The sequence below is a fragment of the Phyllopteryx taeniolatus genome, chromosome 13 (assembly GCF_024500385.1).
Source record: "Phyllopteryx taeniolatus isolate TA_2022b chromosome 13, UOR_Ptae_1.2, whole genome shotgun sequence".
Taxonomy (NCBI): Eukaryota; Metazoa; Chordata; class Actinopteri; order Syngnathiformes; family Syngnathidae; genus Phyllopteryx; species Phyllopteryx taeniolatus.
This window is the reverse complement of record NC_084514.1, coordinates 3,767,363-3,782,936: the sequence shown is the minus strand read 5'-3', so window position 1 is coordinate 3,782,936 and position 15,574 is coordinate 3,767,363. Positions and strand designations below refer to the sequence as shown.

The window sequence follows — 15,574 nt, the reverse complement described above, 5'->3', positions numbered from 1 at the left end:
TTGAGCAAATAAGTAGCTGCCCGGAATATAAACATGGACCCATCACATGTCCGCTAAGCAGAATCTCCACATTAGGTAATATCAACTTGACCCTGCATAGGGAACTTGTTTTGGTTGTTTTTACAACATGCCGTATGTCTCCACGCAGGAATTTGCTACTATGGGGTCAGAACAATGCTGAACTCAGTGAACAATAAGATCTATGAGCTGGGGTAATTATTTCTTTAAAAAGGAGGCACCTAATTGAGGGAGGCATTCATTTTTCTCAAGTGGGTGACTAATTGTAATGAGTGTCCATTACAGGGACAGCCACGATGGTAATCTGAACCCTACTCCAGTCTGAACCTGCTGTCTAAAAAAATCCACAGTGATGATCAGCTGAAGACCAAAGATGATCAAGCAACCCCAAAAACAAGATTCCATCAATTGTGAGTAATATATCATTTTCACTGCACTTTCCACGATGGTAGCAATTAGAGAAACATGTGGCGCAATTGGAGGCTACAAACAGACACACCAGCTGGTGTGGCGAAAGCAGCACTCCTGGTTTTGGGGAAGACAAAGTGCGAACAGGCTGTCCAGCTTCAGTGTTAATGATGGCTTTTGGGAACGATGGCGTGTGTATGGATTACAGGATCTGTCTAATGGCTCATAATTCTCTACAAGGCCGCCACAGGGGAGTGTGAACTGTGAACCGTGCAACTCCCCACACCCTAACACATATAAAAGCAAAGAGGGGTGTGTGGCTATCTGCACAGCCCTAATCTTACCCTCTGCTCAGTGAAATCACAAGCTAAAAGGCATTTTAAAAACCTCCTCCTGTTCTTGTAAAACACAAGGCTGCCACTCATCTGTAATGACCTATTTTAACCCTCTTCAAAAACAACCTTCGTTCACATTTCCCTAGTTATTACAGCACTGTGAAATGGTTTCCACCAAGCAGGACGGCTCACTTCTGTTCACCAAATTACAGTGTGGATTAGGGAAAAAAATAATAAACACGATTATTTTGATCAATATTGTAATCATGATTATTAATCGCAATTATTCCTCATGTTAGGGGAAAATCTTTACTTTTATTGCACCACTTTTTAACAAACAATATGGAACAGTTTTCAATTCAAAATGAATCTTTAAATAAGAATAAATGATCGATAAAAGATCATTTAAAAAAACATTTCAATTAAAAAAAAGTACCCAAACAAATTCTACTTTAGCAAGGGCTAACGGAATAAATATGATATTACAAAGTCCAATCATGAATTGCAACTTCATGGAAGCAAATACAGTTAATGCATAAAATGCAATAACATGAGGCGATAAGCACCGACCTATCATTGTGAAATCCCCGTCAATATCGTGAATTGTCAAGGATGGTACATCTCCGTTGTTCTGCTTGACTATTGGTCAGTCTTGCACGGTCACGAACTGCAAACAACTCGACAGTTGTGATTTCCCTCTCTATTTACTCCCAGCGTCAGGAGTACTGCGGTCAGGCCAGCCGAAAAATTGAAGTCAAGGCAGCCGCTACAACAATTGTAGTGGTTAGTTTCTTTGCGTGACACGCCGCCTCTCCGCCAACATTCTGAGAGGGCCAAATTCAAAATAAACCTTCATCTATTACTCAATACCATCCATCCATCCATCCATCCATTTTCTGTACCGCTTTATCCTCACAAGTGTCGCGGGCGTGCTGGAGCCTATCCCAGCCATGTTCGGGCGAGAGGTGGGGTACACCCTGAACTGGAAACCAGCCAATCACAGGGCACATATAAACAAACAACCATTCGCGCACACATTCACACTTAAGGGCAATTCAGAGTTTCCAATCAACCTACCATGCATGTTTTTGGGATGTGGGAGGAAACCGGAGTGGCCAGATTAAACCCACGCAGGCTCATTTATATGTATCATATGTCTGAATTTTGTTATTAATATTCCAGCATTTTCAAGAAATAAAGCAAAATGTAAAAAATAAATGAATTATTATTTATTTTTTTAAATGTCCATAGAATGCTGGATTTGCACCAAAATTAAATAGGTTTATCCTTGGCATATAGCAGATGTGTCATAAGCAAAACAGGAGGAAGAAATCAGGACATGGGCGCCGGTATTGGGAAGACTCCGTTTAGGAACTTGACACCACTTTGGAATTCACAGACTGCATCCTTAAAAATAAAATTCACTTTTCAACAAAAACATATAATCAGCCCTATGTATACTTGTGATACATGGTGCACCCCTAAAACATCTACCAAATTTGTTTTTTTCAAATCTAATCCTACACTTCAGAGGGTTTGACAAAATTACCAATGAAGAACTATGAAAGAAAAAAATCAAAACTCAAATCAAGGGAGGAAAATGGGGATGGATAGGACACACAGTTAGAAACCCAGCTACAAACAAAGCACGTGTGCCACTAAAGTGGAACCCACAAGGAAAGAGTGGACAATGAAGACCAAAGACTACTTAGTGGAGGTCAACCCAGACCTAACAGACGGAGGTAATATGAATGATATGGAGGAACTTCACTGGATAACGGTTTACATGAAATAAAATAATCATCCTTGGCCGATGCAACAGTCTTCTACAAATATTTAATGGAAATCAGTTGGTAGTTTTCGCACAATGCTGTTAACAAACAAACCAACCAAACATGTACAGTACATGACATGTACATTTCACATTCTTGCTAAACTCTACAGTAACTGGTGAAAAATTATAGAATTGCATGATTTTGTGTTTGATTTTGTTGTGCTTCTGATAACCTCCAGCCGCGGGCCATATAGTGTAGTTTTTGTGACTGTACATGACCAATGGGGTATGACCAACATTTAACAGTGCAGTTCAAACATGTTAGTCGATGAATTCTCCCAAAGCAAACAAACAGATAGAATAAAAAAAAGTGGTACGATAGATGCATGATGGCAAATTAGGAGTTTATCCGAATGTAGTCACTTCCTTCCTTTTACACCACAGGGAAGTAGCGATAATATTTTGGGATATTGGAACCGAGGAGGCCAAAATGATGGTTTGTTTCTATTAGTGCGTCAACATTTTTCAATGAACTTGAAAAGGTTAGAAAACATTCACAGATGTATTGTATGTCCTTGATACTTCACCAGCTGTTTCACACATGTTCAAGACAACAATGCGCATGTTCTGTTCCAAAGTGAATTTGAGAAGTCCAAATTGTGTGTTATGATACTCATTTAATTATCTTATTAACCAACGCCACACAGCCTGGGGAAAAGTGTCATGACATGCAGGGTGATTTATGTTGATAAAGTTAACAACTAAATGTTTACATTTAGACACATTGTAAAAAAACAAATGCATATTCAAATCATTGCGGGCACAGTACATACTGTAAATGTTCTTTGAGATGGCAAACATCCATGCACTAAGCAATCATACTGCACGTGTGTTTTTGCTATCCATTTGCTCTAAATGAAAGTTTATAAATGACTATTACTATTACTACTAGCTAAGTCTTACTTCTAACATGACCTATGTGATACCTATAGTTTATCCGTTTACCCTACACCACAACCTTCAAACTCAAGGCCCCGGGGCCAGATCCGGCCCGCCACATGATTTTATGTGGCCCCTCGAAGGCAAACAATGTGTGCCAATTTCCATGATTCTTGCTCAAATCTGTAACCAAGATTTCAAATTGTCGTATTTCGTAAATAGCATTGAGATATTGCAAGTATTTTTGTGTTACCAAATATGAACAATAGTTGAAAAACCCATTACCCTTGATTTCTGATTCCAAAACTAGTTTATAAAATTCAGGTGTAATAATATGATGAGGTGATTCGGCCGTTAGGCTGTTACAGCCGAACAGGACCCCAAAAAAAATAAATGATGAGGTGATTAAAGATTTTTATGATTTCCCAGTCATAACGGCCCTCTGAGGGAAACCGTAACTACAATGTGGCCCGTGACAAAAATGAGTTTGACACCCCTGCCCTACACAAATGCCACTGGGGAGAAACATGTATGTTTGAACTGAAATGAGACATAGCTGGAGTGAGAGAAAAGCTTTTAAGGTTGGGGCCCTCACCATCACCCCAAAACTGAAACACTTGGAACAAACTCAGAAACCTATCATGTTTCACTCTTGATGATCAACTGTATTCCTATACATGAATGATGCACCTTTTCATCTGCACTCAGTAAGACAGCAGTGGGTATAAATCTCTTCTTTTGGCAGAAGGGGTGGGTCATGATCCTGGAATTGTTCGACTTCCAGCTTGATGCCATATGAACTATACTATATTGTGGTGTGGAGGGTGGAACATATACCTGTTGAAGAATCCGATAGCATTGGTAAATTGTAATGCATTGGCCTAATGCATGAACTGTGCCCCAATTCAAAATATATATAGGCCTACTATACATACTAGAATGATTGTACTAAGCATTGGACTAAATGTGCTTGATCCAATATGAGGTGAATTAACAAGTAATTATTCAATTGTTATCTTTAATGATATGGAGAATCTCTCTCAACTCTGGTTTCTTTGCTAGTTAATACCAGCATAGAAACAGGTGTTGAGAGAGATTGCACTGGGAAGAATGTCCTAAGAAGTTGCGCCATTACAGGAGGTCTGCACGGATGGAGCTCAACTTCCCATATTTTTGTAATGCGGTCGACACCAAACTGAGCTGAATCAACAGTGGCTGTGCTGGCTGCAGCCAAATAGTGGATTCCATTTTGACTCACTTGCTTCAAGACATGATTAATCAATCGTCAATCATCACACGACTAATGTGTTATGATGCATAAACAGTGCAACAATTGAAACAACCTTCCGAGCATGGTTGCAGCATATTAGTTGAGAAAACAGTCGGGGCAACACTGCATAACCAAAGAGCTTTTAACTTCTTTTTATTTCCCTCAATTGTTCATACTTAAATCACAATAAATAATGCATTGACAAATTAACACAATAGCTTCAGTTGCCACTTCTGTTTGCAAACCAAAACTAATTCCAAATTGACCTACAAGATCTAATAGAGGATTAGCCCATACAGACCCAAAACATGTCAGCAATTCAACTCGCATCTTAATTCCATTGCTAAGTAGCTTACGGTTTTGTAAACAGATTTCCGTGGCCATTCTTCTGTATTCAAACAACCCCTGAACCGGCACGGTTTCTCTCTTTAGCATTATAACAGTGAACATTGACAATATTCCCACAGCAGATCAGAGCAGTTTTGTGAAATATTGCTGTGAATGTTCTTGAAACACTTGCATTGAGGCTAATTTTAGCTAAGATATATTGTGTCTATGGAGTAGTCCAGCTGCAGCTCACCGAGGCAGAACCACTGCTGGGCTACGACTAAAATATGGCTCCCTCAGCTCGCTAACAAAGCTGCAGATGTGCATGAAGTGGCAGAGGGGAATTCTATACAGTAAGTCCCCCTGACACCAAGACAAGACGTTTCATTCATCTTCTCATGAACGCTTTCCAGTTTAAAGACACAGCACAGCCAAGCCTGCACATTTCCTCACTTTTACCAACCAATGACATGCATCTGGTTATTGGCCACCACTAACAAAAGCAACTTACCTCTCACACTGAATGGTCTCAATAATACCAGACTACAGAGAAAACAAATAGTAGCAGGAATGTTCTGTTCCTTCGAATGGATCAAAGTACCACAACTGTGATCGCTTTGCAGTACACACACCTTCCTTTAGTGCAGAAAACATACTTGCTTCGCCACTAGGAAAGACGATAGATTAGGATTCCTGCATTTGACATTTACTGTAAATTATCAACATATCAATAGCCCGCTTCAAAATTGTACCATGTGAAACCTCCGAAACCATGCCGCAATTAACTCATCAGTCGAGAGGAGATGCCGCATAACACTCCACTGCTGTGGTGTGTATACTGCAGTACAGCATCAGGTTGTGTGTGTCCCCCCATACCCTGCATTTTTTGACGTGTATCCTCAAATGCTACAATGATACGAATTTTACCAAATCTGCTTGAGACCAGTGGGTGACCAGCAGTGGTTTACGTCCCTCATATGCTATTGGCTTGATGCACATGGACCTGAATTCCAGAATTGATCACTCCGATTCTGTGTTTGATTTACCTCGCGCAATTGGATGTTCAGGTACAGTATGTGCCCATCCTGTAGAACACTGGCTTCAAAAACTGCTTTCGGAGAGGCTATTGCCAACTGTCACAGTGCGCTGAAATGACCCAGACGTAAAGTAACGTGGACTTGAAATGAGTTTTGTCATAGGTAATATGGCATGATACCTTCTTGTGATTGGCGAAAAAGTCAGCCCTTGGATCATCCAGAAGCTCAAAATTGCATTGATGTTGCGATAATTCAAATCATCATTTCAAAAATATTTACACCTGTGGAAAAGTTCTTCCGCCCACTTCTCATTTTGCCTGCATTCAGCTAGCACCGCTTTGCACCTGCCTGTCTATTTGAAGATGCAAAATCAGCCAGTTTGATAAATCACATTTTGTGCATTAAAATAATCAATTTGCATATACCCCTCCCACAAAGCACAAAATGAACTAAAAAGTAATTTAGTGTGTTTGGCGGACACACTCCTGGTTGTGTCCGGTATGTAGATCAGGTTCCACATCTGTTTGCGTGCGCAACTAAGTTTTGGCCTATTCATGAGACTAAACCTTTAGTAAATCGGGCTCGATGTGTGGTCTGGCTTACATACAGATTCGACTTACATCAATGTCAAAGGAACGGATCTCTATCGTAAGCCAAGGACCCACTGCATAAGTCCAAATTTGGATACGGGGGTTTAATTCCCCCAATGAACAGAATTTAGTCGATGGTCAACAAGCTCCAACCTGAAAAAAAAAAACATTTAATAAATAAAGACGTGAAGGTGAACTCCCCAGACAACTAGAGGCCCAATTCCTGTCATACATTTGCTCTGAGCTCAACCAAATTGAACAATGAAGTACTGTTAAGAAGCCATAACTCAGGACACCCAATCCAGTCTCTTAAGTAAATCCTGAAGCTGACACTTTTAATATTAGACATTACTTCAATTCCTTCGGAGGGAATTTCCTAGACACAGCTCAGCCCTGATATGTTTTCATATTTCACTCCCAGCCAACACGTTTCCCCCTAGAGTGAAAAGGTTGCTGCCAACGCCTAATAAAGCAGGCAACTTAAGCGAGGACAGTTGGAAGATAACCCCTTTTTTTCTCCACGGAGGTCTTCTTAGGGGCCCCTTCCAGCCTGGGGAAGTGTTGGCACCTAGTCAGCCGAGGGGCCATCACTTCACTGATAATAGCGTTGCCACCAGACACAGCTCGACGTAAGCTGCTCCAGACCTGTTACTTTCTGGCATATTAAAAGTACGTACACTTTAATTTGGCCAACTGCAGCCTGACATTAAATGTAATTAACAACTCACTAAGTGTGCCGTCAGCAGGGACTTGATGGAGGTTGGGGGTGGGGCATGGGGGGTAATGTAGGAAGGAAGGAAGGAAGGAAGGAAGTATATCTAATGAGGAGGCTGCTGGGGCCAATCAGTTTGTTGTGTAATCGACTTGCTGGGTTATGTGTGTGAGAGAGAAAGCAGTAAACAAGTAAACAGACAAGCAAAGTTGACGTGTAAAATGTCAAAATAGTTGCCCAAAAACAACTTTAACCTGTTATTTCACGCTCAGACAAAACATTGGCACACATAAACCTGAAATGTGATTGCAAATGTGGTTTCTATAACAGTTTCTATTTTAAACAGGCCAGGTAGTGGATAACTTAACGAGACAGTCCACATTTAAATTCAGCACACACATGCGAATGTGACCAAAAAAAACCCACTTGTAATCTGTTGTTGATAGTTCATTCACAATTAATGTTTTCCACTCTCATCTGCTTGAGATTATTGTGTCGGTGAGGCTATTCAACACGGATGTGGTCAAATAAAAATAAGAAGCTGCTCAAACCCCAATGAAGTGCAAGTCCTTTCAATGCCAGAGTCTTAATAATAATAATAATAATAATCAAATAAAAAAAGGTCAACACATATGATGAACATGACCATCGGGGTAAAAAGAAGAACATTTTCATGGGGCAATTTCACTTGACAGGACAGCCATTAGTCACTATAACATATGCTATTTTTCTGTCTGTTGGCAGAGGCTTCTAAAGCTTCTCGCTGCCCTTTTTACGTGATTTATGTGATATAGACTCACCGGACACAAAATTAGGTACACTTAAAACAAGGCACCTGAACAGTGAGGCTGATGCGACAATCGATCAAGGTACATCTATTCAAGTTTGCACTTGCTGCACGGCTGTAAGACTGTGCTGATGTGTATTTTGTTAGTTTTAAGTGAGTTCTTTTTTTTTTTAAACCAGGTCTCCAAGGTGAGCAGAAGACAAAAGGACTGTTTAAAATTGCAGTGGGTTGGGACACAGAGAGTATTCAAAGACATATTTGTATTTGTCATTTAAAAAAAGAAGAATTAAGGTACTTAAGAGGAGGCGTTTATTTGTATTCATGGTTGAAACACCTGCCGAGTAATTGGGGCATGGAGCAAGAGGCCACTATCTGACGATCGCCAAAGGTCCCTGTTTCAAATCTCAGCTCATTGGTGTGAATGTGAGTGTGAATAGCTGTTTGTCTTCATGAGCCTTGTAGTGAGCTGGTGCTCAATCCAGGATGTACCGCACCTTTCGCCCAAAGTCAGCTGGGATAGGTTCCAGCTCACCAGCGACCCAAGTGAGGAGTGCTATAGAAAATGAATGGATTACACTGTGCAGGTGTACCTAATGTTATAGCTCCATCGGTTTCTGTCAGCTTCTTTAATTGGATTTCTGTGCATAAAAGTCTCCGGTGACATTAGCGACTGCTGGTGTGCCTGTGTATTACTGGAGCTAAAGTTGTTGATTCTCATTCATATAGCTATCCATGTTCGCTTATCCTCATCCGGGTCACTGAAGCCCATCCCAGCTGATTTTGGGCGAGAGGCAGGGTACACCCTGTTCTAGTCACCAGCCAATCCCAGGGCATACCGAAAAGCGCTCACACTCACACATACCGTATGGGCAATTTAGTTTTGTCAATCCACTTAACATGGATGCTTTTGAAATGCAGGAGGAAACTGAAGTACCCAGAGAAAACCCACACGAGCACGGCGAGGAAATACAAACTCCACACAATGAGGTCAGAGGTGAGATTCAAACCGAGAACCCAAGAACTGTGCTGCCTCACTCCCATTCAATCAGATATGTAAAACGGATGCTTACGTTTGATGCATCGGTTTGTTCCTGGTGCCACAGCCCAGCCGGAGCAGCACTGCTGACCGCCGCACACATTTGGCCTGCACAGAGGGAGACGTATGGACATGAGCATTGTTAGACAAGATACTAACAGGTCATAGAGCACTAACAGTGCACGTGTGCGTGCGTGTCTGTGTCCTCGGCCCTTTGCATGACAAACCAATCTGATTTAATGTTGTTTTGGGTTCGGATCGTTCTGATGGGGGTGGCCGATCGATAATGACATGACACCTTGGAGAATAGACTTTAATAGAATTTAAAGCAATAAGACGAAAATCAGGGGAGGGTCAGGAAACTCTATCTGGCTCGTGGACGCGCACATCCCTCTTACCATCGTGCGAGAGTCTGCAGTGAAAACAAGCGTGGAGTTATTCGAACCTTGCGGGGATTATGTGAGACACACGGGACTTGAAAAGCACCCTGCATCCTCAATAAATCACTGAGCAAATGAGAAACGACACGTTTAAAAAAACTATAACAGGATTCTTGCACTCGTTAATCCTCGCTTGAAGCCAAAGCCATTTTTTTGTAGCGAGATAGATGAAACAGGAGCAGAGTGCAAGAGCAACTTGGGGGTGAGTCTGTAGGCGCTGGACTGGCATGGATGTGGGCCCCATCAAGCCTTCTCAAGATATTACAGAAAACGCATGTCTGACTCATTGAGATTTGAGAAGATAGGAGCGCGGATTGACTTCTCAACCTAGTTTGGATTTTACTCATTACGCTCTGCGTGTTGCGCTGAGGCGCCACACAGATAACACAGTTGGTTGTTTCGGCCCTTTGGCAGGCTCTGCATTGACGTAAATCAAACGCGCCAAAGCCGTCAGTCAGCACATACAAATTCCATCACATGATTTACTGACGGAATGAACACTTACCGATTCCGCAAGTCGCGATTAAGACGATAAATCAGCTTGTGTTAACACCTTGTCTTTTGTTTACTGGATGTGTGCAAAACGAAGGGGTTATGTTTCAGCCGCATAAAACAGGAGCAGCGAGTCAGCGTGAACGTGAAAAAAGGCCAGCAGGGAAGAAGCTGAGCGATCATTCTGAGTGGAAATGAGTCATGAAAAAACATGGAGTCATGCAAAGCTGACTAAATAAACGTGGTCAAATAACTATTCATTTATTACATTGTTGGCAATGTTGAGAAAGGCCTTAGACGTGCTGCAGGTAAGCCGACATGCATGTATGCTAAAGGGACACACACACTTGTTCAATTCAGCTATGTATAACTTTCACTCTCTGACTCACGGAAGGGTTTACAGATGTTATAGCACACCAATCATGGATGATGCTCTTTGTGAGGTAACGGCAGAGTCATCAACTCTGCATGTGGACTGACTCGCCGTGACAAACAGCGGGTCGTGTGTGAATATGTGCGAGTGTTTATCTTGTTAATTTTGTTCAAAAAAGCTCACACTTTCTATTAAAAGTGCACTGGCAGATGCGTCTATCCTTCTACGGGCGGAGGGATTACAATTTGTTCTAACTCGTGCTGGTAGGCTGTATTAAATTAGCAAATGATGTTTACCGTAGACGTGCAGTTGTGCAACTTAAACCAGTGCTTTACTATGGGCGCATTGCACTTTAGCTTCTTTTGCTAAGTGTGCAATGATCCAATCTTTAGACATTCTCTTGTCTTTTACACACTCTTTCCTCCTGGCTTGCACTTATTGCTCTGCAGTAACAGTATGTTTGGAAAAATAATCACCTCAAAAGCCATCATTAATATGCAATGTAAATTGTAAATTGCCATGCAGTGAAGCCGAAAAGTGAATCGCAATATAGGAAGGGATGACTGTACTGCAAAATTTCTGAGGCACTATTGAATGACTAAACAACAAAAAGCAGTCATAAATCAGAAAGCACAACAATTTGGTGGTGATTTCAATTTAGCCTCGGAAGCGTTCTGTAGCGCTGCCGAGTGCCATTCTGTGCCGCTTTTCAATAGCACGGTCACAACTTGGTTCACTGTGGCTCTGTTTGTTATTGCAATTGACACACGAGCAGATTCTAGCATGGAACTGACAAGTCTAAAAACACATTCTAACCTTAGCTTACCCTATTGCTGTATTCTTAGTTTTCTTTTCTGCAGAGCTCCAATCTATTAAGTCCCTCAGGCTTCTTTTGAAATAAGAGAATATAGGAGACTCTCACTTTCCTTGATTGTTCTTATTTGTTAGCATGTCTTGTTCCGACTGACAAATTCAATGTGGTTTGTTTTTTTATTTTTTTAGTTTGCTCGAGCAAACGAGCCTATTATTATTTGGTGATGGAAAATGAACCAACCCAAACTGATGCGAAAAGAGCCAAGGTGAGCCGGTACTGTGCAGTGGAAAAGTGGCATTCCGAATTTGCCCACTGCTGCAGTCAGTCAAAAATGTTTGAACGCTATGGGGGAACATTTTCTTTAATTAAGCACTGCTTTAAACAGGCAGTTTCATTCAACTGTGAATAAGTTTGACTGTCTTGATTAATGGAGAGTTTCAGTGAGTTTTTTTTTGTTTTGTTTTTTGCACACAATGGGTTACAGAATGTTTACTTTAACATCAGGGCAGAACCAAGGCAATAACGGAGTCTCCTGCATCGTAAAGTATTTTGTTGAATCAACTCATTACCTCTAAAGTATCTCCTTTAAATTGGCTAGATTAAAAAAAAAAAATCCTGAAGAGGATCGTTTATTTCAGTGTCTACGATTCAAGGTCAGCCACTCAAATCCCCCCTCTGATCATTATGTAAAACCCAAACCCCCCCCCCCCCCAACACCCCCGCATCTGTGAGTATCATGCTTTGTCCCTATGGAACAAACAGAACTGGATGCATTAAGGGTTCATTAGACAAAAAGAAAAGAGCTTTAATATGGAAACAAGCCATCTTCCTGCTGGGGAGTTTGAGGGAGACGCACAACAAGAAAAGACACAGAGACTCATTGGACAAAACAGGTGGTTCTGATCACCCAGCACATTTTTTTTTCTTTTGCAAATGTTCACCAGGCGAGCCGAGCCACAACAACACATGGTCACAGGAACCTTGCCCGAAAGAGGGACACACACAGACAGAAGTAGTCTGCAGCCATGCCTCAAAGTTATGTTTCAAAATACTAATAGCCTTTAGTAATAGGGGGAAATATTGGTGAAAATGCAGCAGGTGTTATTTGCACCTTTATGTATGTACATTATGAAGTTCTTCAATTTCCTAATCACAGCTATTATGTCATGTCCTGACATGACCCTTAATACATAATTAATACTACAAATTGCTCTGTTTCTTGTTTGATTATGGAGGACATTAAGGATTATCCATCCATTCCTTTTGTAATAGTGCTTATGTTATGGAAAAGAATAACCAACTTTATCTCAATACAACAATACGTTGACACTTTTTCTGTAAAGGGGACATATTATGGAACATTTACTTTTGATTGCTTGTACACAAATAGTTGGGTATCTGGAGTGCCTGCCAACCCATCAGGTGTGAAATTAAACAACCAAGGAAATCTGTAGTTAGAGTATCTGCCTATTTATTAAGATTTGCGAGTAAACATTCACACCTACGGGCAATTTAGAGTCTTCAATTAACCTACCACGCATGTTTTTGGGATGCGGGAGGAAACCGGAGTGCCCGGAGAAAATCCACGCAGGCACGGGGAGAACATGCAAACTCCACACAGGCGGGGCCGGGGATTGAACCCCGGTTCTCAGAACTGTGAGGCAGACGCTCGAACCAGTCGGTCACCGTGCCGCCTTCATTGTAACGGAGTAAACGTATCGATCTTTCTTCGCATAAATGTAAAAGTAAAAAGTATGGTGCATTTAAAGTACTCTGACAAGTACAGTTTATGGAAAATGTTCCTTGAGTAAATGGAACGGCGTAAATGTAGCGCGTTACTACCGACCTGTCTGCTGAAGGTGCTGCATTGAGATTTGTTTGTTGGATGTACAGATTAGCCTTAGCTAACAGCAACAGCTTTTGATAAGGGTCACTTTTTTGATTGCTTCGTGAAGTTGTCGACGCTGTGGTGGTCCGTCCAGGCGTGGGGGTGTTTGGGGGGGCGTGTTTATGTTTGCCGATGTGTCCACGTGCCACATTCACACAATATAGTGTATGAAGTGCTGCCTCCACGAGTTAATATTTTTGTCTCTGACTCTGCTTCCGCAAGGAGAAGCAAGCAGCCGGTCGCAGCGCACACTCGCCGCCGAGCGATACCGAAGAGGTGATGGACAGATGCCAGCCGGAACGCACACACTCGCCTGTGAGATCCAGCCCACTGGTCATCATTATAATGAAAGCCGGACTCATCATTGTCCCAGCAGTATATGGGGGTGAGATGAGGACTGGCTTAATTGGATGAGACGGCCCCTAAAATGGCTTGATTCCAGAAAGGCAAGAAATATGGTGTATAGTGTGCTATTATTCTTACCCTTACGGAATTCAGATAAAAGCACATCACAGACTGGTTTTAAATTGTTTGAAAAAAATGCATAATATGTCTTCTTTAAAGTCTACCCCACACTGTGTATTTCTGCTACATTTCATGCGTGTATGAATGATTGTTTGGTTCATCTGCTCCACTACTTTTGGGTATTAATGAGTGCAACTCACTGGAGCCCAATAATGTGTCCGATGGGGTGTGTTTGTGTAGTGGTTCCCAACCATTTTGTCAATTTCACGTAATTGATTTACTATTGGTTTACTATTTATTCATCTATCTATACCTGTGATATACAGGTGAAACGATTAAATAGATCTCAGAAGGTACATTTAACCTGCCTATGATATCCATCATTATTTAAGTATATACAGTTAACCCCTGCTATTTGTGGGGGTCAGGGAACGAGCCCTGCCGCGAATAGCACAAATAATGGAATGAAACTGTCGATGTTAATAGTTTAAGCTCTAAATACTGTATACTACAAACTGTGATCTCAAAACAGTTCATCATTTCAAACTTAGCTTACATTACCCTTATTAATAAATGGCTTACAGATGATTAGATTTTTGAAAAAACATGCACATGTGGCAAAGTCTCTCTGTAACTTCCACTGACAACCCAGGTTAAACTTAGCTCCTCACGGACATACAGTGTTGGTTTCTCAGTTGAGATTGATAACTTCAACATACTTCCTTGACATCAATTACTTACCTCAAAAAATGCAAACAGGTGAGTTTTTCAGTGAAATGTACCAAATTGGTACATTTGTGAACGCAAATACATTTTTAACATTTTGAGTTTGATGATGCACTTTCAGCCATTTTTTGAACGCGACAAACAGTCAAACACAAAAATACAAAATGCGAACAGCTACAGTAGGCCTAAACTCACAGACAAACTAACCTCACGCAAACAGTTGTTTGTGTGACTTCCAATTTGTCCCAACATAGAGTAAATACGAAAAAATTCTGGTGGTTTTTAGGGGCTGAAACGGATTTAAGACATTTCATCTTATTTCAGTGGGAATTACTGATTTGATATGTAAATTGAGTTACGAACTCGGTCACTGAACAAATTAAACTCGTACGTCCAGGAACTAGCTGTCTTGAATGTCGAGTATGGAGCCTGTGATTTGCAGTGTTGGGGAGTAACTAATTATATGTAACGAGATTATGTAAATTATTAAAACATTTATGTAATTGTAATCCTTTACATTACTCGGAGAAAATGTCTAATTGAATTTATAAATTTCCATGATTATGTTTGAAAAATACCTGCAAATATATATATATATATATATATCCATTCATTTTCCATACTGCTTATCCTCACTCGGGTCACAGGCATGCTGGAGGGAGCCTATCCCAGCTGACTCTGGGTGAGAGGCGGGGCACACCCTGAAGTGGTCGCCAGCCAATCGCAGGGCACATACAAACAAACAATCATTCGCACTCACATTCACACCTACGGGTAATTTAGAGTCTCCAATTCATGCATGTTTTTGGGATGTGGGAGGAAACGGGAGTGCCCGGAGAAAACCCACGCAGGCACGGGGAGAACATGCAAACTCCACACAGGCGGGGCCGGGGATTGAACCCGGGTCCTCAGAACTGTGAGGCTGACGCTCTAACCAGTCGCCCACCGCGCCGTCTGAAGTCATACTACTCTACTCTAAATTGTGCACATTTGTCATTAGGGCGACACGGTATCATGTTTCCCACATGCTGTACACATTTTTGAGTATGTATTTACATTTCATTGGGTTTTATGATCAGTGTATTATTTGTGTAAAGAACAAATGTGGTTCATTTCAAAATAATGATCTCTGGTTTTAATACA

General features: G+C 41.3%; 1 protein-coding gene across 4 annotated transcripts in view; it reads right to left on the bottom strand.

Annotated features, from left to right (window-relative positions):
• LOC133487603 (latent-transforming growth factor beta-binding protein 1-like) overlaps nt 1-15,574 on the bottom strand; it is a 110,292-nt gene that overhangs the window by 93,727 nt on the left and 991 nt on the right. For all 4 annotated transcript variants that reach the window (XM_061794461.1, XM_061794463.1, XM_061794464.1 and 1 more), the window contains exon 2: nt 9,268-9,341. In XM_061794461.1, coding sequence (XP_061650445.1) covers nt 9,268-9,341 — 74 coding nt within the window. The remainder of the gene's footprint in view (nt 1-9,267; nt 9,342-15,574) is intronic.